Source organism: Girardinichthys multiradiatus, chromosome 3, assembly GCF_021462225.1.
Source record: "Girardinichthys multiradiatus isolate DD_20200921_A chromosome 3, DD_fGirMul_XY1, whole genome shotgun sequence".
Taxonomy (NCBI): Eukaryota; Metazoa; Chordata; class Actinopteri; order Cyprinodontiformes; family Goodeidae; genus Girardinichthys; species Girardinichthys multiradiatus.
In genome coordinates, this window is record NC_061796.1 from 12,272,345 (window position 1) to 12,300,267 (window position 27,923).

Genomic DNA, 27,923 nt, shown 5'->3' on the forward strand with positions numbered 1-27,923 from the left:
CTTCAAAAGACTTAAGACTGGGGCAAAGACTCACCTATTAGTGTGACATTTCAACTATGACAAGACTTAAAGGTAGATGTTCACAGATGCTCTTCATCTGATCTGACTGAGCTTTACAGAATTAGCAAGCCAAAACAGGGCAAACACTTCGGTTTCTTGACGTGCAAAGCTAGAGACATACCCCAGATGTATTTCCAGTAAGAGAGTCATTTCCGAAAAACATAACAAAATCACACTAAGATTAAATTAAGTTTGAGGTTGTAACATGACAAAAATGTGAAAAAATTCAAGTGGTATGCATTTTCGCAAAGTGCTGTAATTGTCAAGTTAGGAAACAACCAAGCAACAACCAACACTTTTGTTTCAAAGCAGATTTCACACCAGACGCATTCCCACAGCCGGGGTTGTGAATTCAAGCTACACATTCATGAGGTTCTGAAACAATCCAACAACTCGTTGGCTTTATCAGTGGAGTCCACAGAAGCGTATTAGCTATAGACTGCTTGCGGCTCTGATAGTTTTGATTTGTCTTGTTTGATGTGCCTTGTGTGTTTATTTCAGAGGTGGAGACCTGTTCAACTAAGCCCCTCATCTCCTTTATCATGGAAATGTCCCCCTCCTAGTTAACAGGAGAGGCTGAGTATCGTCTGGGGCTGAGAGGACAGGGGTCTTTAGGTGGTGAAAAGCCGTGCCATTAACACAGCGGTGCAGTCCAATTCAGAGTCAGAGCTGGGTTTCCTTTGAAGCAAAGAACCACAAGACAGTCAAGCAAGAAAAGGCTGATAGGAAACCAAAGTGGTCTGAGAGGTCTTGTCACTTTTGTGACAAACTGAAGAGAAACATCACCACTTGTGGTGTTATTAGAACTATAGAGCACTATAGTAGTTTCCTCTTCTAAAATTAAATGTTTTGTTTCAAGATGCTAAAAAACAAAATGTTTTTATTATTATTTGCCACTTTTTTTTTGTAAATCACACAGTACGCTCGTACTCCTCTACCTGATAATTCCTATAATTTGGTCTAACCAGAACCAACATTCTGTTTGCATTCAGACCAGTGATCTAAAACAGGGTGTTGGCCATTAAAACAGTGTCAGACCTGAACCTAATGTGAAGTTTCACCCTTTCTCTCAACTGACATAAAAAGTTCTGTTTAAGCAAAAATTATAAATTTTGTCATTTTTAATGACATTTTTGGATTAAAAGTGTTGGGCTTTCCTCTGAGACAGAAAGCTGTCACAAAGATACGGAAACCAAATGAAAGACACCAAGGCCACAGTAAACTCGGCAGACCTCTGCTATACACGTCCCGATATGAGTGACAGGGCATACATTGATGCCTGTAATATGAAGGTGAGACATTGGATGAGGATGCAGGCTCCCTCTCACACACCGTGGCCGCGATGCCGAGGATCCCCTGCCCCTCCCCTGGTGATCAGACCTGATAAATGCTGCTGTCGGTGCGTCATGGCCACAAGGAGAGATCTGCGGCGACTGCGCCTCCGATCAGTCCGCCTCCACATGGCTCTCTGGCGTTATTGTGAATTTCACATCACTGCTCTTCGCACAACATGACGGCACTCTCTGGCCTGGTTTCAACTTGGCAGATTGTTTGACACGTTGATTTTTTTATTTTTTTTTATCTTATATTTCATCTTTTAAAAGTTGAAGCTGATTTCCAAACAGAATCAGGGAACAATTGCTTGGTAAGTTTGCAATAGATTTTGATTGATTTAAACATTTTACAGCCGGAAGACATATTTTAAATGAAAGATGTAATTGCATTTGTAAGAAATTATTTTTGATCCTTATATCTAATTTTGCATTAACTTATTTATTTACAGCAGACCAGAAAACCCTAGAACGTTTTATTATAAAAAAAAAAAAAAAACTGAATATCATACCCTGCTATTTTTTGTTTCTTGTTGTCATTATGCCTTTGAATTTAGTCCCGTTCATTTTTTTTTTTTTTTTTTTTGATCTGCTCTGTCTGATGCAGGAAGCATCACAGGTTTCTTCAAACGGAAAAATAATTGTCTATTTCCCCGTTTCTTGTCGGGTATCCCGTTGGGACGCAGGAGCGCATCGGAAATGAATGAATGTAAATTCATTAAGTCCGAATAATGACAGGAGTTTCTGTTTCAGTGAAAAGCAGACGAAGGACATTTTTTTCCTGATGTCTTTTTTTTATGCAAACAGATCAATTAAAAACTCTTTATGTGTTTTTAACCAAAAGGAGACTTTGTACAATCTGCAATTTTGATCAAAAGCACACTATTTATGTGTATTGGGGAAAAAAAGTGTTTTCTTTCTTTAAAATTGCAATTTACTTCTGAAAGTGAGTGTGTCACAAATTTCATGAACCGTGGGCGCGTTTTCAATCATGGTTGCAGCTCAAATCTGTGCATCCTATTTCAGGTTTGTCATATGACTTACAAGAAATTGGTTGGGATGTCCTGAAGCATACGACGACTTGAAAACTATACCAACTGGATCAGTTGTGCTGGAGAATAACAAAACATCGTTAAATCAATTTTATCTGAGCTATTTGATTGGACTGTTAATATTTCCTTTTTGTAAATTTTACTAATCTTAAAAAATACCAGCTATTGTCATGAATGATATGAAGTGCCTTTGAAAACTAATTTTAGAGTTTCGATTCGCACTGGAAAATAAATTAAGGTGATGTGATTTTTATCTACTTGTTTCAGTTTTAATTTGGCAGCACAATTGATCACTTATTGTACGACGTTTCACTAAAGCCTAACATTTGAAGACTTGTAGGCCCGTCATCTCCTCTCAACCGCCTTTAACTTTCACGTCTTTATGTCTCAATTCACTGTTCACTCTCCAGTGGGTGCTTGAAGACGTTTGAGCACAGGATCGGTGACCTTAGAGGTAAAACACGTCCCTTTGCTGAAGGAGACGACAGGAGCAGTCATGCTGGGCGGAGAGGGAGAAAGCAGCGCGTATTCATCTGCGAAAGATGCAGCGGACAATAAGCGCGCCTCTCCAGCCGTGGATGGAGATGAGCCGGCGGGCAACAGGTATCCGGAACACGGCCCGAACTCTGATCGCTTCTACATCCCACCTACGATTTCCAAGCAGAGCCCAGAAGCAGCGAACCCTTGTTCCTTTATCCCCTACACCCCCAGCGGGGCCGTATACCCCCCGTCCGGCGCGGCCAGGTATTCTTCATCGCTCCACCTGGGCTCCGTGTTGCCACCGGCGGGGTACTCCCCCTCAGCCGCCGGGCGTAGCCACTTCAGCGCCTCCTACCAGCACGGACAGAACCTTGGCTGTATTTATAATCCTTACACCGTTTCGGGTTCCGCTCTGAGCAACGTCGCCCCGCCGGGGACCGGGCCCGGGATGAGGGCCCAGGTTTACCTCTGCAATCGGCCGCTGTGGCTCAAGTTCCACCGACACCAGACCGAGATGATCATCACCAAGCAGGGCAGGTCAGATGGCACAGGTCAAACTCAGACAAGTTCATATTTTTATTTTTACAGTTAGAATTATCTTGCTTATGAATGATGGTTTGTGTTTCCAGGCGGATGTTCCCTTTTCTCAGTTTTAACATCGCTGGTTTGAACGTCTCAGCGCATTATAACGTGTTTGTTGAGGTGGTACTGGCAGATCCAAACCACTGGAGGTTCCAGGGAGGCAAATGGGTCACCTGTGGAAAGGCGGACAACAACAACCAAGGTGAACCCCATTTTTAACATTTCATTTGAAGTATTTCTGCCTCGATTAGGACAAATAAACAAACCAAAAAATATATATATATAATAAATGTATTTTTCATAAAAGCACCCAGTTAGTCTTGTTTGTTCTATATGATTTAATGTTGTGAATTTTAATTTCAGGTAACAAAGTCTACATCCACCCTGAGTCACCTAACACCGGGGCCCACTGGATGAGACAAGAGATCTCCTTCAGCAAACTGAAGCTCACCAACAACAAGGGGACCAGCCACAACACATCACAAGTAATAAAGCGCCCTTTACAAATGCAACAACCTACCTGCCATTAAAGAAAAATCATTTGTGTTAATAAGTCTGAATAATTTCCATCGGATTGTTTTTTATTTAATGTAAAACATATGTGACTTTTTTTTATTCATCGACAAACTAATTAAAAAAGAAATTATTGTACGTATTATTAATAAAGGTCCATGAACGTAGCACAGTAAACATGTTCTTGCGTCGATTTTGCAGGAAACTATATTGATAAAGGTCCATGTGCGCCTTTGTGGCACATAAACAGCGCTCTGTCAAACCGTTTGAAACATTGTCATTCAGAAATAAAACCCTTTTTTTTTTTGTACTTTTTATGCGTTTTATCTTTATGTTTGTTCTGCAAACAGATGGTTGTTTTGCAATCGCTTCATAAGTACCAGCCCCGGCTGCACATTGTGGAAGTGACGGAGGATGGAGTGGAGGACATCAACAGTGACGTAAAGACCCAGTGTTTCACGTTTCCAGAGTCCCAGTTTATAGCAGTCACTGCCTACCAGAACACTGATGTGAGTGCAAACAAGCGAGATTATTTTTTCAACTGGAATGTTCTCACCTTTACTTGTTAAGAAGGAATACTCTTCATTTCATTTCTGTTATTTAACAGTTTAGGATTTTCATCCATTAGAGCTCACTGGGTTTGCATTTTATATTTCTTATTTTCAGAGCTGGCCTAAGACAATAGCAATCTAAGTAGCAGCTTAGCCCCACCCCAAACCAGCAGGAGACCCCAGAGAGCACTACAGAATTGCCACAGAAGTCACAAATATGTATTTATTTATTTTGCAAAGCATAATTCCTGATTCTTAATATTTAAGATGTTATAGTAAAAAATGGTTGGTGATTAAATTGTCTTTTTAAAACTAGAAGAACAGTTTTTACACATTACCTTTCTGTAATAGACAATGACTGGTGGGAAAAATATTGTGTCCCCCCAAAATTATCTGTACTAGTCCTCTGAAAGAAAGAAATTGAGATAAAGATGCGTTCTATTAAACACATCTACCATCTACTCCAACCTCTGAGTTCTAGAAACTACAACAGAATTTCTGTAAGGATAAAAAAAAAAAAAAAAAAATACTGAAACATGCACACTCTATCCTAAGTGCTTTCAATAATTAAATCATGCAAATATGCAACTGGGTATAAAGTCAGTCAATGTGGAATATGTCTGATGATTTGCTCCAGTTATAAACTTTATCATGTCAGATGTAATGATGAATAAAATTTGAACATAAAGGCCTTTGTTGGAAGGCCCCTGCATCAATTCTGTTTAGGGTCCCATACCTCCCTGATTCTAACCCTTATGTTTGTATATGTTTGACATCTATGTTGTCCAAAAACATAAGCAAAGAAAATATGATCATTTTTGTATTTTAAAAGCCTACATCTAATTATTTTGTGTTGCTTTTCTGTAGATTACACAGTTGAAAATTGACCATAACCCTTTTGCCAAAGGTTTCAGAGATAACTATGATTCGTAAGTATTTTTACATGACATTTTTTATCACTCTCACCACACCTAAATATCGCCAGGCCACACGACTCTGAATCTGGCAACTCCTTTTGCAAGAATCCCCCCACCCCTTCTCACCCTCACACATATTTGCTTTGTCAATATTTTTCCAGAATGTACACAACTCCAGACAATGACCGCCTCACCCCGTCTCCAACCGACTCTCACCGTGCCCACCAGATTGTGCCTGGCACCCGCTACACCATGCAGCCCCTCTTTCAGGACCAGCTCGTCAACAACCTCCCCCAGAACCGCTTCTACAACTGTGAGAGAGCTGTCCCGCAAACCAGCAGCCTCCTCTCACCTCAGACAGAAGACGGGGTGTCACAGAGGTGGTTTGTCACCTCTATGCAGCAGGGGGTTAACAGCAGCACCTCCAGTAGCAAGCTCGAGCTGACGCCTTATGAGGGGGAGTACTCGAGCTCTCTCCTTCCTTACGGCATCAAATCCCTTTCCATGCAGACCACCCATGCTCTCAGCTACTACCCGGACTCTCCATTCACCACAATGACAGCAGGGTGGGGGTCAAGAGCAGCTTACCAAAGAAAAGTCCCTCCCAGTCTGCCATGGTCGCCCCGGCCCAGCCCTACTGCTGGTTTCCCAGAAGAGTCTGTAAAGGTTAAACCACAGATACAAGATGAGGTGAGTGGTAGTGACGCTCTGATTAGCTCCTGGACAGAGACTCAGTCGTCAGTCCTCTCCCCGAGCAAGGCTGACTCATTTTCCATTGCCTGCAAGCAGAGGCATTTGTCTCTTAATGGCCCAAGCACAGAAGACTCACCTGCAAACAGCAAGTGTGAAGAGTTAGCTGCCGCTATCATCAGTAGCCCCTATAGTAAAGAGCCCCCAGCAACAAAAAGCATGTCTTACTATCCCTTTTACACAAACCCCTGATTTCATGTTTCCCTTTTCGTTAAACTTTAAAAACAAGGGCCTCAATTTGTTTGGTATTCACCTACGACAGTAATTAAGACATAACATTTGGCCTTTAGCTGTGATAAACATCTAATTTCCTTTGTCGTTTAAGTGAAATTATCAAGCAAATGTACAATGAATGACCAGAATACTCAAATGAGCTTTACCATCCAGAATATGGGGTCATTCAATCTTTTGTTGGCCTGAATTATTTCCGGACTAAATACTTTAAAATGCCCCGACAAGGTCTGTGTGTTTGGAATGTAGTGCTAAAGCATGTGAATAATGTAACCATTTTCTTTTTCTAAAAAAAGAAAGAAAAAGAAATGCTATTTTGTTGCATACATAACTGCATCTACCTATGTGGTCAGATTATGTGTTTTCAGATTATTTATTGAAGGTCTGTTTATATGAAATGTGTGCACTGCTAAAATGTCAGAATAAGATGCTATATATTGCTTCAAAGTTCAGATATTTGATAATAAAAAGCATATGTGTTCTATTGTGCATTGACTTGTTTATAGTACAGTTTTGTTCTTTCTGAAATCCAGGATTATTTTCATAGCTAATGAGGGTTCATTTGGCATTTGGATGAAAACCATAAAATGAATCACCTTAAGGTGGTTAATTTCAAGAAGATATTCGACGCCTTGGGGCATTGCGACTGGTCAGCTTCACTTCATCACACGAAACGGATTTTCTTGTGGACTTTGTCGCACTCCAGTGGTGTACTTTTGTTATTGCATGAGCAGCTGTATTAAATCACTTAAGTTCAACGTTTACTTAATATATTTTCTTCCTAAACCAAGAGACGTCGATTGAGAAATTGTTAATCTACTCTAGTTTTTTTTTAAATCACCTTATTCTCGCTTTCTTTCTCCTCTTTGAACATGTTCATTGTGCAATTAATTTTTATTAGATTTTTAACAGACAAGTCCAAAGTTTGGTACTTTTGCAGATCTTGTTACATCATGTTATTCTTTAACATTTTAATGCATTTTAGTGGGACTAAAACCTGTTTTAAACGGTCCATCTGTTCCACTGTCTGCTCTTTGAGTTCCCACTACGAAACAAGCTGTAGCCTTCACCGCACACCATCAGTATGTCAGATTTATGTATTTATTTATCAACAATACATTTGCACCATTCAATATGTATCATGATTGACAGCTACAGCAAAAAGCCGACTAAAATGTTGAACAGGGCTGCATTGTGGTCAGATCTGGGCTTCCCCCCCCCCTTTCTTAAATAGTGTAAAGCCAAAGATTAGTATTTTCATTTATTCATGGAGGAGAATAAACATGATATGCAATAGGCTTAGGGTGTATACAGGCATTTCTGGATGTTGTGACTATGAATCTATATTATTTAATATTAATACTTTAATATTTTATCAAATAATATTTTGGTCTGTTAAGGGTTGTCCTGTGAATACCAGCCCAGTAAGGCGATGGTATTAGGACAAAATAGAAAGGTGTGAGACGAGCTCTGACATTATTGAACAGCATAAACTCTGCACATATATGGAATGAATTCACACAATTTCTTAAAATACAAGAATTTATTAACAAAAATAAGTCAACTCAAAGTCAAACATATTTCAATCAACAAACTCTTTACTATGCTAAAACAATCCAACTAAACTACCAAGCAGAATTAAAGAATAAGGAAGACTAATGGGCTATATACAATATAAACAAGTTGATTAAAGATGATTGAAAATCATGACCAAAAGAGTGATGCAACATTACCATGTAATGTTTATGTTTGAGAACCAAGGATTATCTTGAAGAATCTGGAAGTGAAGTTAAGTTAGTCTTGGAACCAACTTAGACAACCATTCACAATGCAAGATCAGATAAAATATTATTTTATTAAAATAATATTTTAAATAATGATCTGCTGAATAAAACCAACCTACTGGATGAGTAATTCTCAATGGTGTCTCATTAGCAGCCTTTATTTATTAAAATAATATTTAAAGAAATATTAAGGAAATGTCAGATATTTAAGGAGGTATTTTGGAAAAGAACCAAATCTTTCTGGAGAAATGGGCTTAAGTATGCAAGCACGTGTTCTTAGCTGTTAGCAGTGAAAGCTAACAAAAGAAGCTGATAGCTTAGCACCAGAATCAAACACACACCTTTAAAATACTTTTAATAAAAGGTTTAAAATGCATAAGCGCAGACGGCGCGTTATGATCAATCTTCCATGTTTAAAATCACCCTTCAAGTAAAGTTTGTCTTAACTTTAAACAAAACTGAGCACAAAACTGAGCACCAAGATAGCTGAGTTCAACACAAACAAAACCGAACTTCATAAAATGAAAAACGTTCAGATAATTTCATCCAAAATCTTTCTCAGCCCAAACCTTAACCTCATGAACCGTGCTGAGGAGGAGTTTTCCGGGCGACGACGAAGTTTGAAGAAACATCCACTTTGAACGAAGGTTAGTTTGGTCGGCTCGCTGTCGGCCGACCAAACTGCACGTTACCATGGTGATGTGGTCTCTGTTGTCCTCCTTGAGACTGGGAGACTGCTCCACTCAGCATCGTAGAGACAGCGTCTCTGCAGGGGCTTCTCTGGAACACAGTTTGCTTCTGCAGGCCTCAGAGAGAAAGTCAAGCAATGCTTATACCTTAATTTCCCTTTTATATGAATGAATTTTGGGTACACAAACAGTAATTCATCCATACTTTACTTAGTGCATATGATCGATGATCGTATGACACCCTTGGATCTAAAGTGCACTGGTTCTCTCTGTCCAGGTCCCTGTGTGACCCACGTAGAAGAGAAAGACTTGTGGGAGAAGTGGGGGTTTTATACGGGCAGTGTCATCATGGGAAGTCCGTTGTTACCCCCCTTCCCCAAAAAATCCAAAATTATGTTTTTTGGAAAATTAGAATTTTATGTAAGTCCAATTAAAAAAAGGATTTTTTTATACAGAAATGTTTTGTTATGGCCATTTTATGGCCTACACAATCAAGGGGAACAGTGCTTACTTGACAATTGTCTAGTAGACAGTAATTGACACCTCCACACGGTGGGTATGCCATAAACTATTGTCGTTAAAAAAGCTGGCTGTTCACACTGTGCTGTGTCCAGGCACGTCTTTGGAAAGCTGAGTGGAAGGAAAAATGGAGTAGGAAAAGGGTCACAACCAACCAGTGTAACCTAAGCCATGAGAGGATTGTGAAGCAAAGCTTATTCCACAGTTTAGAGGAGATTCACATGGCATGGACTACAGTTGGAGCCAGTGCATCAAGAGCCACCACACACAGATGTATCAGGACATGGGCTAAAATTGTTGCATTCCTTTAGTTAAACCACTCCTAGACCAAAAACAGTGTCAACGACATTTTACCTGGGCATTGCTGTTGCCTAGTGGTTCACAGTCCTATTTTCAGATGAAAATAAATTTAGCATTTCATTTGAAAAGCAAGGCCCCAGAGTCTTTAGAAAAGTGAAGAGGTTCATAAACTGAGTTTATTGAGATCCAGTGGAAAGTTTCCACAGTTAGTGGTGATTTGGGGACCCATGTTGTCTGCTGCGATGGATCCACTTAATTCCATCTCATCCGAAGTCAGTGCAGCCATTTACCAGCAAACACTGGAGAACTTCATGCTTCCTTCTGCAGACAAACAGTGTAGAGATGCTGAGTTCCCTAATGGCACCAGCCCACACTGCGTAAAGTACCACTACCCTGTTTAGTCACCACTGTGCTTGATTGAGCAGCAAACCTCCCTGACCTAAATCTCATAGAGAATCTATCAGGTATTGTCAAGAGGAAGATGAGAACTGACACCAGAACCGACAACTCAGATGAGCTAAAGTATAAAGCAACCTGGACTTCAGGCAACCCCTTTACCCCATTCAAAGGCAACAGCTTTTTGATAACCCGAATTTACTGAGTTTCCATTATCTTGCACAGCGCCACGCCTGTGCCGTTATAAAATAACGAAAGGTAAAAGAGCAGTATATATGGATGATTTGTTACCGTATATTGAGTTTGTACATTGAAAAGCAGCATGATATTCATGGTATTGTTGCAAACTAAAGCAAAAAAGGAAATAAGTTCTTCTCTGGCACAGCCCGAGGGTCCTAAATTGTTTGAGTCTTATTCATTGAACTAAAATGACATTAAATGTCTGTCCAAGCTGTGGGCCTTTATGTTTTCACAATAACGGCAGGAACGTGTAAGAATACAAGTCAACTAAGTTTTAAAGATGGTTTGTTGAGATCTAACTTTTCAATCACGCCTCTCTGCGCCTGTTTTCCGGGATACCCTGAAACCTGGCAACCCGACGGTCAGCTAGTGAAGTGAACAGCATGATGAGCTCCATCTCTCCTCTGAGCGGCGTTTCTACACAAACATTTTGCGTTAGAGGAAAAAGCTTTCTTTGCGCGGCTGTGACTGGCAGCTACGCCACAAAGTCAAGTCTGCAGCAGCGAGAAGTACCAACTTGTGTAAGTCGCAGTACTTGTCACACTCTGTTTACCGAGTTTATCAACTGTTCTAATTAGCGTCAAGTTGGCTAGCGGCGGTGCTAGCTTCATAGCTGCCCAGCTAGCGCGTGCACTGACGTTAGTCCACGCATATGCTAGCGTCACGGTGATTTTTTGTTTTGTTTTGAATACCACATTGCTAACGAGACTGGCTGTGTTCTCTCATAAATAGCCGCGGTGACAGCAATCGGAGTGGTTTGCAGCTAAAATGCTCTAAGGTCAGTATGTGGTGAATGTCTTTATTGGCCAGGAATGTAACGACAACAAAGCGAATCTCAAAGGCTCTTCATTATGACAACATAACACACTGTCAGTTTGAGCTAGCGAAAATGGTAAAGACCACCCGACATGACGGGGGTTCTGTGACAAGTTGAAGCTAAGCAGACAAACTGGCATTTCATTTCTGTAATGTAAGCGAGCTGTTTAGATGGGGGCTGTTAGATGTGGCTGGTTGGCGCTGCTGTGGGGGAGTGTCGTTAACCATTGTCAGACGGGTAAATTAGTAAATCATCTGAACAGCAGCCTCCTCAAGCGTATTTTTGTCTAGTAAATGATAAGCACCTCAACTCATTCTGTGGGGTTTCTGCAGGGTGACCGTTTGGTCTTGTGATCGTGTGTGATCTCGGTTTCCACATGACACGTTTGAGACAACGTGCTCCAGAGGCAGCAGCACTGTTTATACTGTTCACTTTGTTTCCCTCAATTGTAAACACCCCGCCTCCAGGTTATTAGTCGAAGTTTTCTATAAATAAAGCTTAACTAAAAGCCAAAAAAAAAAAAAAAAAAAAAATCTTATAGCTCACAAACCTTTTTATGGAGACCTGAAAATGAAACGTGCATCATATCACCTAATATTCCTCATATGCAAGGTAATTGTAATAGTACCAGGGGCCCAACTTAACATTTGAGAGAATATTAGGTCCGTTTTTCATATGTTGTAACTACAAAGGAGCCTTAAGAAGCCTTTCTGTCAAGAACAATCATTATTTACTTGAGTTTAAGAGCCTGAGTGAGAGCCAAGGGTGGGTGAACAACACTTGACTCACAGTGAGGGAATTATGCACTGGGTATGCATGGTCCTGCAAACCAGTTCCAACTATGCATCAACTTGGGCATTCCCTGTAAGTCCTGTACAAATAAGAGGGGTGATTAAAAACATACCAAAGTTGTTTTAGTTGCAAGAAATAGTTTGAACTGATGCAAAAAGTCAATAAATCAGACATCTCAGCAATACAGAAAATGGCAAGCTAGGTCTTCTTCTCTCAATAACAACTTTCACACCAAAGAGTGTGAAAGTTTAGCTCTACCATCACATGACATCCGTAAAGTATGGTGCGTTCCCTGATCAGTTTCCAAACAGCTATTCACGGACAGTTCTGCTCACCAGACGATATCTTGTAACATCTCTAGTGGTTAGTTTATTAGTTACTGAAAGGAGAACCAATGTTTAAACAGTGATGATATTTGACTTGTTAAAGTAGACACTCCTTTTTCCTGCTTATTACTATTAGGTCTGTTTTTGTAAGGAGATAAAAACTTGAAAACAGAGAACTTATGGACATACTGTTTAGGTTAAATGGATAACCGTTTGTAATTTTGAGGAAGATAAAGGGCGTCTTAACTTTTGAAATTCAAGGAGTTACAATGAGGTATGTATTTATCTGGAAAATATCCAAAGGTTTTGTAAATCAGTTCATTGTGTCGCAGGCTGGAGTGTTGTTCTATCTGTAAAAAAAAAAAAAGGTAACTGGTTAAGCAAATCCACTCCATCTACTCCCCCCCCCCCCTTTGTTCCTTAAATACAAAACCGATAATTGTAATCAGATAACCGAATAACACGCGGCATGACTTGTGTGAGCTCATCAGTAGTCACATGACAAACGCCAGAGTGTTATTTTTATTGAGGGAGGTTTTTTTTATTTTTTTTTATTTAAACATACTTCAAATGTTTTCCCTAAATTCCCCTTCGCTCACATCCCAACCAAAGACAGAAATATGCTGAACAGAGTTTATATGAACATTCCTGGAATCCACAGTTTCCACGCAAGCTCTCAATTTTCTCTATCAGCACACATTTCCGTGTCTTTCCTACCAACTTTCTGCCTGTTGATAAAAACGCATCAAACCACTGAGAAGTGTGGACAGATGAAACCGCAGTTCGATGCCCATATTGTTAAATGTTCAGAGCTGGTGTGACCCATGTCAGCCACATTTATTCTGTTTGCATGTGTGGCTGCGGGGAGGGAAAGCTTGGTGCTTTCCTGGGTCATGTGTCAAAACATCTGGACAAAACACCCTACCCCACACCTTCCTCTCAACCAATGAGTGCTTTGGATATAATTGTCTTCTAAATGAATGTAGGCACAGTGCCTTGCCAAATCATTCAGACCCTTTGAACCTTTCCACACTTTATAATATGACCACAAACTGCAGTTTATTTTAATTGGGATTGTATGCAATTGCCAAACAAAAAGACTACATACCTAGGAAGTACCAGGAAAAGGATACATGGTCTCAAAATGTTTTTCAAAAAAAAAAATATCTGAAATGTGGTGTGAAATGCATTCATCCTCCCCGACCTAATGATTTGTGCATTTCCTTTGGGGGTATTTCTCCACCAGCTTTTCCCATTTAGAAGCTGAACATTTGTCTTGCTCTTCTTTGCAACATAGATCAAGCTCAGATTGGCTAGAGAATGTCTGTACACATCAGTCTTCAAGTCTTAGCACAGGCCTTAATCGAATTTAGGTCTGGACTTTGACTAGGCCATTCTGTTTGACTGGACTGTCAGTGTAGCTACACAGTGACACTTTGGTTGTTTCCATTTTCAGACGATTGATTGAACAGGGGAGTAAGATGTTGAAAGCTTGGCGTATAGCTATACAACCTGACCTGACTTAAACGTCTCCACAACTTTTTTTCGTGATAGAACATCTGCATATATATTATGAAATAAAATTAGACGTAGGCGGACTCTATTTCCCTTATTTAGGTCATTTCAGAAGACAATTGATTGCCCAGATTGTTTTTATTTATGGCTATCAAAGCAAAGGAAGCACCACACGTCATTCTCCTTGCATTTGACAATTCTGCACTACTTTGTGTTGGTCCATCACATACAATTTCCAATAAAATACATTGAAGTTTGTGGTTGTAATGTGACAATGCCAAAGAGATTTAAAACATGGGAGCAGACGGACAAAAGCAAGAGTTTCTGGTGATGGAAAGTTTATTATATCGAGAAGTACTGTGGATGTTGTACTCATGATGCAGTGTTCGCTATGTTTGTGCAGGAGCAGTGGGTAGGTACCATGTACATATCAGCTTCCTGGTGCCCAAACTGGCATGACCATATGGTGCTCTGGTGGAAGCAGAATGCTGACTTGCTGTATGTTATTCCCCATGTGGAGATATTGTGCTTTATTATGAGCCCTGGCCTCTGTGGGAGGGGCAGCATTGGCACAAGGAGGCGGAAGTTCCTGGTGATGCCAAAGGAAGTCTTGTCCTCTTGCTCTGCGTGAGCTTTGTGCTCACTATGTTCAGTTAAACAAAGTGGGGAAAAAAATGAACAGAGTTAGAGCACACTGGTGATGCTGACACTGACGTCCGTCGCAGAGAAGCTGGAGGAACATTAAGGATGTTTGTCTATGGCTGTTTCTGTTCTGCCAAGGCCTTATTGGACACATTAAGGATTTAACAGCTTTTTTTTCTTCTCTCTTTTTAGGACATCCGACATGGTGGCTTTTTTGACTTTTAACAGCTTGAAGAAGACTTAAAAGGCTGCCTTACTTTGGTCAGAGCTTGAACCCACAATTGGTGAAGACATGGGAAACACTGCCACCAAGTTCCGTAAGGCTCTCATCAACGGGGATGAGCTGCTAGCCTGCCAGCTCTTCGAGAGCAACCCGCAGTTCAAGGAAGCTCTGGATCCCAACGCTACATATGGAGAGTCCTACCAGCACAACACTCCACTGCACTATGCTGCCCGGCATGCCATGATGCGCATACTCAGGTCAGAGCTCAAATAAAAGTCAAATTATAATAATAATACTAAAACAAATCAAGCAAACTTGATTTAAATGTTTAGTTACATATTTATGTACTACGCATTGTCAATAAGGGTTAATTGGAGGAGATAATTACCTTTGCTTTCTTTGAGTAGCTGTCTGGTATCTGTACTTATTATGCGTGAGAAAGTGAATGTATTATAAGAGAAAAGTGTTGGTGTTTTGTCTCTATATGTCCCTTTCCCATCTGTCCCGCTTTATAGCCATCTGGTCTCAGGAATGCAACATGCTGTGTTGGAGCAGGTTTGGATTCCAAGAGCTTCCCATCTCATAGGCTAACGGCCTCGTATTCATCTGTTTTTAACTCACTGAGACCTTTGTTTTTTTTCACCTCGCACTGTGAGACATTCTAAATGATTGAAGGGTTGGAAACTGTAAATCTGTAAAGCCAGAAACATATTAAAACCCCAAATAAAACATCGATGGACTGATGTACGTTTAATCAGTTTTCTACTTTCCACCTAAATGAGGAAACACAATAATTAAAAAAACTACACAATTTAAAGTACCATATAGTCTCTAAAAATGTTTTTTTTGTGTCTTTCATTCGAAGTAGATTTGTTATAAAAATCATTCATATCTTCAAGTATCCAACTTAAATTTTAATGAGTTTGACCTACAACTTTTATCAGTGGATTTAGCAGTGAAAAAACACTAGGATTCTATGGAATGAAAAGTGCATTATAAATAAAATGTATTATTATTATCATTATAAAAATGTCTTAGATTTGTAGAGTGGCCTAAATAATAGGAATATACTGACACTGATAAAAAAAAAAAGTAAACCATTTATTAACTTCGTTGACAAATACCAAGCCAGAGCCAAGAACCTAAAATTCTTTGTTTACGTATGTCTTCAACTCCTAACCCTAACCCTAGGTCATTCCTCCTAAACAAAGATGGCAATCCTAACAAGCGTAACGTGCAGAACGAGACTTCTCTGCACCTTCTCTGCATGGGGCCTCAGATCATGACCTCAGAGGGAGCACTGCAGCCACGGATTTCACGACCCTACGAAGACGAACAGCGCCGGACAGAATGCCTGCAGGTCATCTTGACTTGGACTGGGGCGAAGCTGGACCATGGAGAGTACGAGAGCGCCGATATCAATGCCACTGACAACAAGAAAAACACCTGCCTACACTATGCAGCAGCTTCGGGCATGAGGACCTCTGTTGAGGTGAGTTTTTAACACAAGTATGACCCTTATCTTTATTTTTTAAATTCTGTGAATATTTGTTTCTGGTTGCTTTGCCTCCTGGTTGATGTTGTCAAGACACTGCATAGGGCACAACAGGCTAGTTGCAGGCTAATGTTAATTATTTAAAAACGTTCCCTGCTGTGTGTTGGGAACGTGTGCAACATAATACATCGATTAATACTCGGGTGGTGTCGCATCACACGGAAAAGTGAAATAAAGTAAAGTGAGTTCAGTCTCTCTCTGTTGAGACTTGAGCTGAGTATTAAACAGCATTGTTTTATCTGATATAACTAGAAAAGAAATGGTAGGGCTAACTTTGATTGATTGTTTAAGAGAGAGGGGAAAAAACGTCCATAAATGTGCGGTGCTCTTCTGGTCTTTGTACACAGTATGTGCACGCACATTTAGACTTTCAATTAATGTCCGCACAGTAAGTTGTTCATCATAAAAATGCACTGTGCTTGTTAATTCATCTGAATGATGCATACTTGTAAAATTATACTGCAGCCGAATGTTGCAAGACCAGATGTAGATACTTTCAGAACCTGAGAATGATATTAATGCAAACAATACACACAAATCAGGTCTTCTGTCGTAGACAGACGAGTAAAGTTCTTCATGCAGTTTTATGCAGAGAATTCCGCGTACGCTGAATGGAGAAGGAAGTGGCCACCACAAGTAGTATTTCAGCCAATTAAAGGAAGTTCTGAAATATTAGGAGTGAATTCGTCCTGAATAAGCTTAGACATGATTTAGTAAATCCTTCTGCTGCCCACACACCTCAGTCTGAACGACATGGCTCGTTGTTGACGTGTCGGACACAGCTCTAGGTAGGACTTGTCTTCTGCAGATCAAGGTGTTCATCAGTTGTCATTTCTGAGGGACCTGCTCTAGCTGATATTTACCGGCTAGTCGATAGGGTGAGACTGAGAGAGAATATGGTTTTTAAACATTTAACATCAGTGATACGCCAGTGAGGAGAGCACTTGAAAGGAATTATATGCTCTTCAACCTTTCCTTTTAGCAGAGCAATGCCAGCTCCACGAGACCCACTTTTACTGCAGGTCGAACTGGTCCAAAGCCAACCTGCCAGCTTGTAGTACTCCTTGAACAAGATGGATATCATTAATCAGGGGTACAAGGAATAAATGTGGCATTCAGCACCTGAAATGATAAAATCTACATACCTGTTAATTTGGGTATTCGTTGACTTGTGAATGAAGCAAATCTGCCTTCCATTTACATTACCACCATCTGGCTGGTGCTACTGTTGAACACAGCCTGGTTGTTTTACGCAGCTTCTTCGCAACATAATGTCATAGTGTTGACGTTACTCACCAGCCGCATGACTGTCCTTCAACCTGTTTGTCGACCAGCTTGTTTGTTGGTTATGGCGTTCATTCTCAAATCACTGCAAACACCGAACGTGATATGAACGAGGAAAATACAACACTTTGCGAGAGAGTTAGGCGCTTTTTCTCTCAATCTATCACCAACAAGATCATTTTATTGAATTGACTTCTGCTTTCTACGTTATTTCCAAATACCATTTCTCCTTTGCTTTGCCTGCTCTTACAGGCTGGCATTGCATGCACATTTATTTGGCAAATTCCAGGTTAGATCTTATACTATCTTTGCACAGTTTCTGAAATACTAACAAAAACTTGCAACAAGACTCTGGTTTTTGAAATTAGGAAGAATGTCAGCATTAGTTTTTGTAAAAGTAGCTACAGTGAATCAGCTATGGGCTAGAAAGGTAGTTGTACATACCATGCTACTCATAAAGATCATGTTTTATTCTGAAATATTGAAGAATGTCAACAACATTTGGGACAATAGATGCAAACTCATGGTAAGAGAATTCATAAAACTGCATAATACAAACAAAATGAATCATACTGGTTGCTTTACTTGGGTGTAAAGTTCTGGAGCAACAGGAGTGTTCAGATTTACAAACAGCTGAAAACGTACAAACCAGGCCTCAGTACAGGAGACCTAAGCGCAACCACTACTGAGCTGAACCAAAAGAGATTTTACCAGGGAGCACCAGAAGGCAGAATCTTTTTAAAAAGATGTCTGACTTAATGAAGTGAGAGTGACTGCTGATGGAGCCCATGGATGAACCTGGCTGCTGGACCACTAATGGACGCAGGGCACCACTTTAAGTCAGACCCCAGCAGGGTAGGAAGACGGCAGTTTTCATTAAAAGAGAGCTTCTACGGCCTTTGTAGGTTTAAAAAGGACTTAAATTTCAACTCCCAAATCTGCTGTCAGCTTCTTGAAGATGTTGCCCTGAGGCAGTGGTACAGGGAGAAATGTGCAGCACTCAGTGCTCTACCACTTGTCCTACCTCTTGGATAGGCCGTGATAATGCCATTAGTTGTGAAGTTACAGTGGCCTGTACTTCTTTTTCTTTTGCAGTGGCAAAGTACCACCTAAAGAGTTCTTATTTAGTAATGTTCTGGTTCTGTCACATGTATTCACAGGGATCTCTCTTTGAAGAAGCCGAACTTTTGACAGAGCTGAATTGAAATGAATCAGACAGACTTATCGCTAAGCTTCGCACTGCGTGACTCAACGCCGATCGTAGTTCCCACTGAAACAAAGCACGTAGTAACGACTTTGAGTTGCTGTAATGTTGGGCCGGTGCTGCAGACAAGAGGAGAGAAGGAAGACATTCCTAATATGTGGAGATATGTCTGGAATCTCAAAGAACAAGTATTGATAGATTGACTGCTAAGCCACAGTATTCTGAATTTAGTGGTGAAGTTTAAGATGGCCTGGAGGGAAGTAATTCACAAAAATACAGTCTGCTCGATTAGGTTGTCATTGTCATTCTCTTTACCTACATTGTGTCTGAATCTACAGGAAATATAACTCTCTTTGCCAAACTTTATTTATTACATACTTGAATTGTTTTGTGGTAGCGCTTAGAAAACAAAATTGTGATTTGTTAAACTCACCTCAATATGAAACGGTCTGTTTGTGTTGCAAGTGCTGATCATTTCACCCTTTAACCATCTTCAACCTGTGAAGGTTTGGCCAACTTTTTTTTTAATCTAAACCTGTACATGCCAGGGGGGACGTTTTGTCTTTGGCAGTCGATGAGTTAAAGTAACTTTTTGTCATCTCCTTACAGTCTACTCTACGGTAATGTGTTTATTTGGTTGTTTTTGTTTGATCTTAGTAATTTCACAAGGGTCAACTGGCTCAAATGAGGTATAAGAAGAAGAATCTATACAAAATGGGGTGTAATATAAAGTCACCAGGAAATAATATACAATAAAGTGTAATTATACAGCAATCCTAATTTCATGACTAAAATGGACCGGTCTTCCCACTTTTAGGAGCTCAAGCACAGAACTAGGAACTCCCACAGATGCTATCTAAGATCTATAAAGTGACAACAATTTGCATTACTTGTTGTGTTTTAAGTGTTTTCTGTAATCTGTGATTCAAACCTTTCTTTCCGGTCTTGTTTTCAATTGCTCAGTTACTGCTGCAGAGAGGAGCGGACCTGTTTGTGGAGAACGAAAACCGCGAGACTCCATGTGACTGTGCCGAGAAGCAGCACCACAAGGACTTGGCCCTGAGCCTGGAGTCGCAGATGGTCTTCTCTCTGGCCCCCGAAGCGGAGGGTATAGAAGCAGAGTATGCAGCCCTCGATCAGAGAGAGGTACAGAATAAAACCCTCAGAAACAGTCAGTGGAAGGCAGTTTTGTTTGTCTTTGTCTGATTTGGTTTACAGCATTGCCTGGATCGTTGTTTACTGTAACTCTGTCTGTAGCACCAAAGATTCGTGTCCAAGAAAGCAGCTTTTTACCGTTGCCGTTTTTGTAAGTTAACACGGACTGGATGCCTTCCATTCACTAAACCCACACAGTTGGTGTCACTTTTTTTTTGTTGGTGATGTAAAATTAGCATTTATTTAGACCTTTAAAAGCTTAATGAAGATCAGTGATGAGATTTTTCTGCCAAAAATATATAATTACAAAACGGCATCTCATCGCTGATCTTCAATAAGCCACTATCCAGTAAACTGTTAAGAGACTCGCCTCTGCCCAAGGCAATGGTGTGTCATGTGATCAAATAAGCGTAATCTGATTGGCTAAAAGACGCTCAGCTCAAGTGCTGATTGCTTTGGCTTGAGTCACCAGAAGGTCAACACATTTGCAGGTGAATTTCTGCAGGTGAATTTCTGCAGGTGAATTTTTGCAGGTGAATTTCTGCAGGTGAATTCTTGCAGGTAAATTTTAAGTACGAAAAAAAAAAATTTACATACATAATTGCACAGAATAAAAATTTAGTGTTATAAATTCAATGTCTAAAAAATGTCTGATTCTAATGAGACTATTTTACTTCCATATGGATCTGCTCCATCCTGGTTAAGTCATGTCCCAGCAATCATTTGCAGTGTCATCTCTGCATTTTCATCTACTTTTGTCACCTCTTGTCTTGTTTTATATTTGGCTGCAGTCAAAGATTTTGTTTAAACCTTTTAACCACATTTAACCTCTGTCATCTCCCCTCCTTAAACTTGTTAATTCTTCTCCTGTCTCTGACCTTTTTTCCTCTGCAGTTGTATGAGGGCTTGCGGCCTCAGGACCTACGTAGGCTGAAGGACATGCTGATAGTGGAGACAGCGGACATGCTGCAAGCCCCCCTTTTCACTGCAGAAGCTTTGCTACGTGCCCACGGTACTGTTAAACACGCAAACACTGACACATCTATGAGACATCTGTCCAAGTAGCTGATATGTGTAAATGAATGTTTAAATTATAAAAATACATGCATTGTGTTGAAGATGAGTTTGTATTCTTTTAAAAAGGTACTCAAACTTACTTTTTTGGGGAAAGTAAGTTCTAGAAGTACTGGTCTAAAGATAGTGGTTTTTCAGCTTGTCGGGTTTCAGGGACCACAGAGCCTTCATTGACAAATTGGACCCAAGTCAAGGAAACTTTTCATTTTTTTTAAATTCTCTTATTAATGTGTTGATCATCATGCTGACATCTTCTGAGCATTCAGTAACTGCCATTTTTAAGACTCTCTTGCTTTTTTAATGCAAAATACAAATAGTGTTTTTGTAATACTCAAAGAAGTAGTTTTTAATAATTGAAACAATGTAGGTTTAGCTAAAAATCCTGTCATTGAAACTGAAACCAGCAATGCACTGTAGAAAAGAAACCTGTTTCTTCTGCAGGAGTTTTAATCCACAAACTGAACAAAATTAATGAAGAAAAAGTCCAATTTAAGAGCACTTAAGTTAACAAATAAAGTTATAATAGAGGAAGCCCCTCTGAGGGCAGTGCTCAATGTCTGGTGTGTTTATGTATTTTGTCTTCAGCTTAACCAAACCCAAGAGGCCGTGTTCACAGAAATGGGTAGTGCTGAATGGTAGGGGGGCTTTATGGCTTGAGTGGCAAAGGAAGGACACTTGTTAGGCAACCTGACGATTTCTGTGTTGATTCTGTAGGGGTTGGCATCCAGTGTTTTTTGTTCGTAGGAAAATAGTACCTCATGTAGTCTGAGATGTACCTGCCTGTCGCCACGCTCAGGTAGCAGATGTTAATAAAACATTTGGTCTTGTCGTCTATGGTGAGAAATGATGAGTGTCAACAGGACATTAACACCAGCTGATGTAAGGAGGGTGAAAAGATGACTCAAATTTTTTTATTGCCTTGACAAAGACCCACGTTCTTAAGAGTTTCGTGACCCATTTTTAGGTAGTGACTCACCAGTTGAGAAAAGAGACACTCTGATATTCTAATTTAATAAAATTTCAATTTCTATTGAGAACTCTAAACACCAGCATTCAAAAATATTTCTCTACTTTCTAGATGAAATATAAACGTACCCGTCTTTACAATAGCATGTTTCAATAGCATTTTTTTTCAGGTGTTATCTGTCCTCCATTCTTTTCTGCTTCTCTTCCTTTTTCCTTTTCCTCCACCTTTCTCTCTTTCTTGCTTATATTTTTCTTTTCGTTTCCGTGTCCATAACAATTGAAATCCCAAAGCAATTCCTAATAAAGTTCTGCCGGACAGGACACGGTCAAAAAAAATAAAAATTAGCATGTTTGAAGATTAGCTAGGCAACATTTCTGATTTATTGTTCAATCTATTTAATTATTATATAATTAATTTGTTAATTGCAAATTCATGGGAACCTGAAGAAGCCGTTCTATCTAAAGCTCTCATTAATGATGTCCAAAAGGAGCTGAGGGGATGTCACACCACGCTTGTGTGAGAGTGGTTGTTTTAGTGACGATCTGCAGTTAAGACAGAAGTTATTTAAGACAATATGACCACAGATTTTTACATATTATCAATTTGTGCAATTTGCTTGAGTCTCTGAGTGTATTCCTTGTAGAAAAAGGCATCGGTCTCTGACTCAAATCCTCAACCCTACTTCTATAGAGAAAAATGACCTAGAAAAATGTTCATGCTGGATATTTTCTGTTTTTTTATTTTTATTTTTTGCCTACACAACACTACATGTTGGTGTGATTTGAATATGGGCTTTGATAAGGCCTTTGTCTCTTCAGTTTGAACCGTTCCTTAGGGAATTTGTGGATGTGGGCTTTGAATTATGGTCCAATGTGAACTAGCAGCATTGTTTGACACAAAGCAGAATAATCTGAATGCTAGAGTGTAACCTGTACAGCCTCAGAAGTGGAGAAACATGACAAGCAACAGTATGACCCCTTCTCTTTTCCAATGGTTATAATCAGTCTGACAGAGAGAGGTATCCCAATCCTTGTGGTTTTTAGTATAACAATGACCATCAGTGGGAGCCTTTGTGGGGTTCCTTGAGACGACATTGTTGTAAATAAGCGCCGTTTAACTAAATAATCTGAACTGAAACTATCTGTGTAGTTATGCTGCTATAGGCTTAGGCTGCTGGAGGACATAATGACCACTTTCACCCTCTTCGCTACATTCTCACACTACTCCAATTTTGCATTATTTGCTGTTATTTCAGCTTTTAACCTTGTTCTCTCTATTCTCTTCTTAGAAGCTACACCTGGTCTGACTCTGTCTACCTGTGACACCTTTCTGGAGAGGGGCATCTTCCGAGCTTCTGCTGGCAACAACTTAATGCTCACCCTCTACCGATGATCCACATAGCCCTGTCTTTTAGTGTTTAACCCTTTCTTTCTCCTAGACATGGCAATTGACTGAGCTTTACTGTGACTAACTCTATGTGCTCTCTTTCAGACTCTAACCTTGATAACTGGCTCAGACTTTATCTGTTTTTTCTTTCTAGATGAAACGACTAAAGAAGCTACATCCATTAACATTTACTTTTCCTTCCCATAGAAAGTACTCCTGGATCAGTGCTTCTTTGTTCTCTTTGTGTCTCTGCTCTGTTCTCTCAAACACCCAGTCGGTCGTGGCAGATGGCCGCTCACACTGAGCCTGGTTCTGCTGGAGGTTTCTTCCTGTTAAAAGGGAGTTTTTCCTCTCCACTGTCGCTACATGCATGCTCAGTATGAGGGATTGCTGCAAAGTCAATGCCAGTGACTGTCCACTGTCTCTACATGCTCATCCAGGAGGAGGGAATGCTGCAAGTCACTGACTGGATGCAATCTGCTGGGTTTCCTAAGATAGAAAAACTTTTTATCCAATTTGAATAAATAACTAACTGACTGCACTGTTCAATGGTTAGGATTAATAGGAATGTATGTACCTGACTGTTGTGAAGTGCATTGAGACAACATGTGTTGTGAATTGGCGCTATATAAATAAAACTGAATTGAATTATTTCCAGCACAATCAGACACACCGGGTTGATAGTCCTTTTAGTGAAAAATCTGGTTCGGCTCTGCACCGCACCGGCTTATTATTACTCTAGCATATTATTCAATGCTGATGTCCAACTTGCCGTATGGACAAAAAATCTGTTGCATTGTTTAAATCTGTGTGATCTATTTCTGCTTGAGGATAGATTCACATTGATGCTAGACTTCCCTTCAGTTCCTGTGATGAAAATGAGTTTTTCTCTGAGGTTTTTTACATCACACTAACTGCAACATCACAACATCTGAGGTTTCCTACCCTAGTGGGATCATTTTTAATAAATGGCCTGGCCTTGTTGAGCAAACACTGGTCTTTTTTCATTTAGGCTTGTGAAATGAAATGTATCTTATGTAAACTGTTGTGTAGACATTAAGAAATGTTATACATTTATTCACGCAGCACCCAGTGTCCTGTAAATAAGATGTTTATGCATATCATAAACGTTTGGGAAATATTGGTCAAAATGTATCATTTACTGTTTATTTCTAAATTCCACTACATTTTATTAGATACCTTGGTGGTAATTTCAGCATCTACAGAGCCATCCAGTAAATCAGCATATTATTGAAAAGTTCATTTATTTCAGTAACTCAGTTCACTCAGCGAAACACATTATATAAATTAATTGCACACAGACGGATGTTTCAGTTAATTATAATGATTTTCCACTCACAGCAAACGAAACCTCCGAAATTTAAGATTAGAATATTACATCAGACTAATAAAAAAAAAACATTTTAATACAGAAATCTGGAAATCACAAGTAATTCTCTGCTGGCATTATGCTTCTAATGTCAAGTTACAAAGGAAGGAAGGGAGGAGTTTTACAACTTTGTTTTGGCTGGTTTGTCAGAATCTGTCTAAACGAGTTCATTTATTCCCTTTTACATGTTGGTTCGGTGTAAGTACTCAGTGTGTTGGAGCTCAGATTTCATTTGCTGCCTTAAGACACCAATTTTCAAAGTGGATTCACTTAATGTTCGCCATTTGATGCAACTTCTTAAAAAAAAACTTTTAATGTCTGAAACACTGTTAGATTGGAGGCGTTTGAAAACCAAGTCTTTTTTAATTGGACCTGTTTTAAATGCAGTAGCTGTCTGTTGAGCTGTAGAACATGTAGGACATGCCTGTGGGAGCTTAGAGGAAATCAAGCAGTGCTATATTTACCCGCCTTTATCATGAGAATACTGGCTGTCGCTCGGAAGAGGATGAGACACTTCTGGATTTTCGTTACCGTCCGAAAGAACGGCTTATCGTTGGCTGCGTTTGGAAACGTTCCCAGATTTCCACATTTACCAACTTCTGTTTCATTATCAGTCTTTAGTTTTCTTGTCATGTTTCCTGTTGCTCGCCTGCTTGTCAGTCTTTATGTGCTTCTAATAATTTACATTTTCTAAATGTGAAACAAAACTTTTAATTTCAGACTCATATTTAATAGCTGAAGGCAGGAAGATAGGCTTTTACTCACTGATTGGTTTTAATTGAATGGAAATGGGGGAATTGTTGTGACATTCATTATCTAAATGAGGCCATTTGGAGTCAGAGGCAATTGATTGCTGCTGAAGCGTGTCTCAAGGCTGATAGTGTCCTAATTGCAGCTGGTCCGATCATGTTCCTTATTTCAAGAGGGGAGAATATTTGGATTGAGGCACGGTCCACAAGTCACGCAGAGTTTATGCTTAAAGATTTTAAAATCGGTTTCTGTGTTCCTTTGAGTTGGGATGCTGTTCTAAAACACAAAACCAGGTGGCAGCAAGTCTTTTGCTGGCTTGATTTAGCTTCGCCCTTAGGACTGGGCTCAAATTAACCAAAGGGGTACTGGTACCCCCATATTTTGGCTTGTACATGGATGCTGTCTTTTTTTAGTTAAGTAAAATTCAGGTGGAGCTTATGCTTTGATGCATAATATGAATAAATTGAGTTAGTTTTGAATTTCTTTCATTTTCTGTTGGATTCAGAACTGTTACAGCTATGAAAAAAGCTGCAGCCCCATTTTTCCTTTGGTATAACATACCAGAGGAATATATAAAAAAAAAAAAACAACAGTTCAAAGTCTGCACTGGCAGGTCAGACCCTGAAGAAGAACGCCTGATCATCTCTACATTTCTTTCAGATTGGGACAGAGAGAAGCTCCTGGAAGCCTGGATGGGCAATGCGGACGAATGCTGCCAACGTTCAGGGGTTCAGATGCCCAACCCACCCCCAAGTGGCTACAACGCTTGGGACACACTGCCGTCACCCCGGACTCCTCGCACCACCCGCTCCTCCATTACGACCCCGGAGCAGATCAGCCTGTTGGCGGGAGATCACGATTCCTCTCTGGTGAGACATTTCAAAGGTTTCCCTTCATCCCAGTTTGGGTTTCTATGTGATGCTGATCCATTTAGTATAGAACATTCATTATTGTATGAGGCTTTTCTTCAGTACACACTGTGATATAAAGACACTACAGACCGTGCTTTAGGAGGCTTCTATTACCTTTCCTTTCTTAAGTAGTTCTGTGTCTATCGTCAGCAGACTTAATGGGGATAAGTACAGATTTGTTCTAAAAACATCTGGAGGATAAGATTACTTATTCCAGCTACAAAGAATAGGGATGAAATTAAGGTCATTGGGTATTTGTTTTTTTTTGTTCTTGATTTTCTGTTTATATTGATTCAGAGAAAACCATATCTAAATTTAGTGGGGATGCAGAAGAAATAAATGACTGTCTATAGAGTGCATAAGGCTTTACTGAACAGTTTGACAAATGTAAAAATGATGTAGAACATATGATGTGGCCCTGAGGCTCAATGCAACATCTGGTCGATTTTGGATGAAGCCTGCACGGTTCCACACACGGTGCTTTTTCCTGCTGATTGAATTAGCATTTTCACATCTACATTTGTTCATAAATAATTATTTGTTTAAATTATTTTGTTTGCAGTAATTAGCGTGCTTGCATGTGGTTTCACCTGCAAACATAAACACAAGCAGAACTTGCTCAGTCACCTCTTTCCTCAAGTTAAAAAAAACTGGTTTGTTGATTTTGGTTTAAACACGTTAAGAATAAAAAGAAATATTAAGATATCCAGGTTTTTGTTGATAAATGACTAACATCTCTCTGCTTCTGCATTACACATAATGATAGCTGATGAAAAGCCACCTTCTGTTACTGTACATTAACAAACTGAATATACACTACCGGTCAAAAGTTTTAGATATGCTTTCTCACTTAATGGGTCTATTTATTTTCATGACTATTTACACTACAGATTCTCACCAAAGGCAACAACACTATGAATGAACACACATCGTATTATATAGTAAACAAAACGTGTGAAATAATTCTGAACCCTTTTTATAAAACATAAGTTATTTTACAATTTGTGTGCTACATAAATCCATAATTTAATAATAATAATTTTAATTCAGTTAGAATCTATGTACCATGGAAATAATCATAAACATAAAGACAATGACTTTTGTGTGTGTGTGTATAAATATATATATATATATATATATATATATATATATATATATATATATATATATATATATATATATATATATATATATATATATATATATATATATATATATATACAGGGGTTGGACCACAATAATTTATTAGTATGGTGTAGGGCCTCCTTTTGCGGCCAATACAGCGTCAGTTCGTCTTGGGAATGACATATACAAGTCCTGCACAGTGGTCAGAGGGATTGTAAGCCATTCTTCTTGCAGTATAGTGGCCAGGTCACTATGTGATACTGGTGGAGGAAAACGTTTCCTGACTTGCTCCTCCAAAACACCACAAAGTGGTTCAATAATATTTAGATCTGGTGACTGTGCAGGCCATGGGAGATGTTCAACTTCACTTTCATGTTCATCAAACCAATCTTTCACCAGTCTTGCTGTGTGT

General features: G+C 39.6%; 2 protein-coding genes across 4 annotated transcripts in view; both read left to right on the top strand.

The window, feature by feature from the left end:
- Window positions 1–1,475: 1,475 nt before the first annotated feature.
- Window positions 1,476–6,956, top strand: eomesb (eomesodermin homolog b). The gene is made up of 7 exons (XM_047360242.1): window positions 1,476–1,705; window positions 2,854–3,460; window positions 3,553–3,707; window positions 3,869–3,990; window positions 4,369–4,527; window positions 5,437–5,498; window positions 5,648–6,956. Exons 2-7 carry the CDS (start codon window positions 2,940–2,942, stop codon window positions 6,426–6,428), a joined length of 1,800 nt encoding a protein of 599 aa, XP_047216198.1. The 5' UTR covers window positions 1,476–1,705; window positions 2,854–2,939; the 3' UTR covers window positions 6,429–6,956.
- A 3,804-nt stretch (window positions 6,957–10,760) lies between these two features.
- LOC124865432 (ankyrin repeat and IBR domain-containing protein 1-like) overlaps window positions 10,761–27,923 on the top strand; it is a 46,708-nt gene continuing 29,545 nt past the window's right edge. The window contains exons 1-6 of one of the 3 annotated variants that reach the window (XM_047360502.1): window positions 10,761–10,916; window positions 14,680–14,967; window positions 15,902–16,202; window positions 19,717–19,899; window positions 20,803–20,920; window positions 26,136–26,344. In XM_047360502.1, the coding sequence (XP_047216458.1) occupies window positions 14,780–14,967; window positions 15,902–16,202; window positions 19,717–19,899; window positions 20,803–20,920; window positions 26,136–26,344 (999 nt within the window). In that variant the 5' untranslated portion in view covers window positions 10,761–10,916; window positions 14,680–14,779. Of the gene's footprint in view, window positions 10,917–10,984; window positions 11,174–14,679; window positions 14,968–15,901; window positions 16,203–19,716; window positions 19,900–20,802; window positions 20,921–26,135; window positions 26,345–27,923 lie in introns of those variants that run through there. The other 2 variants (XM_047360503.1, XM_047360501.1) reach the window with 2 other exon arrangements.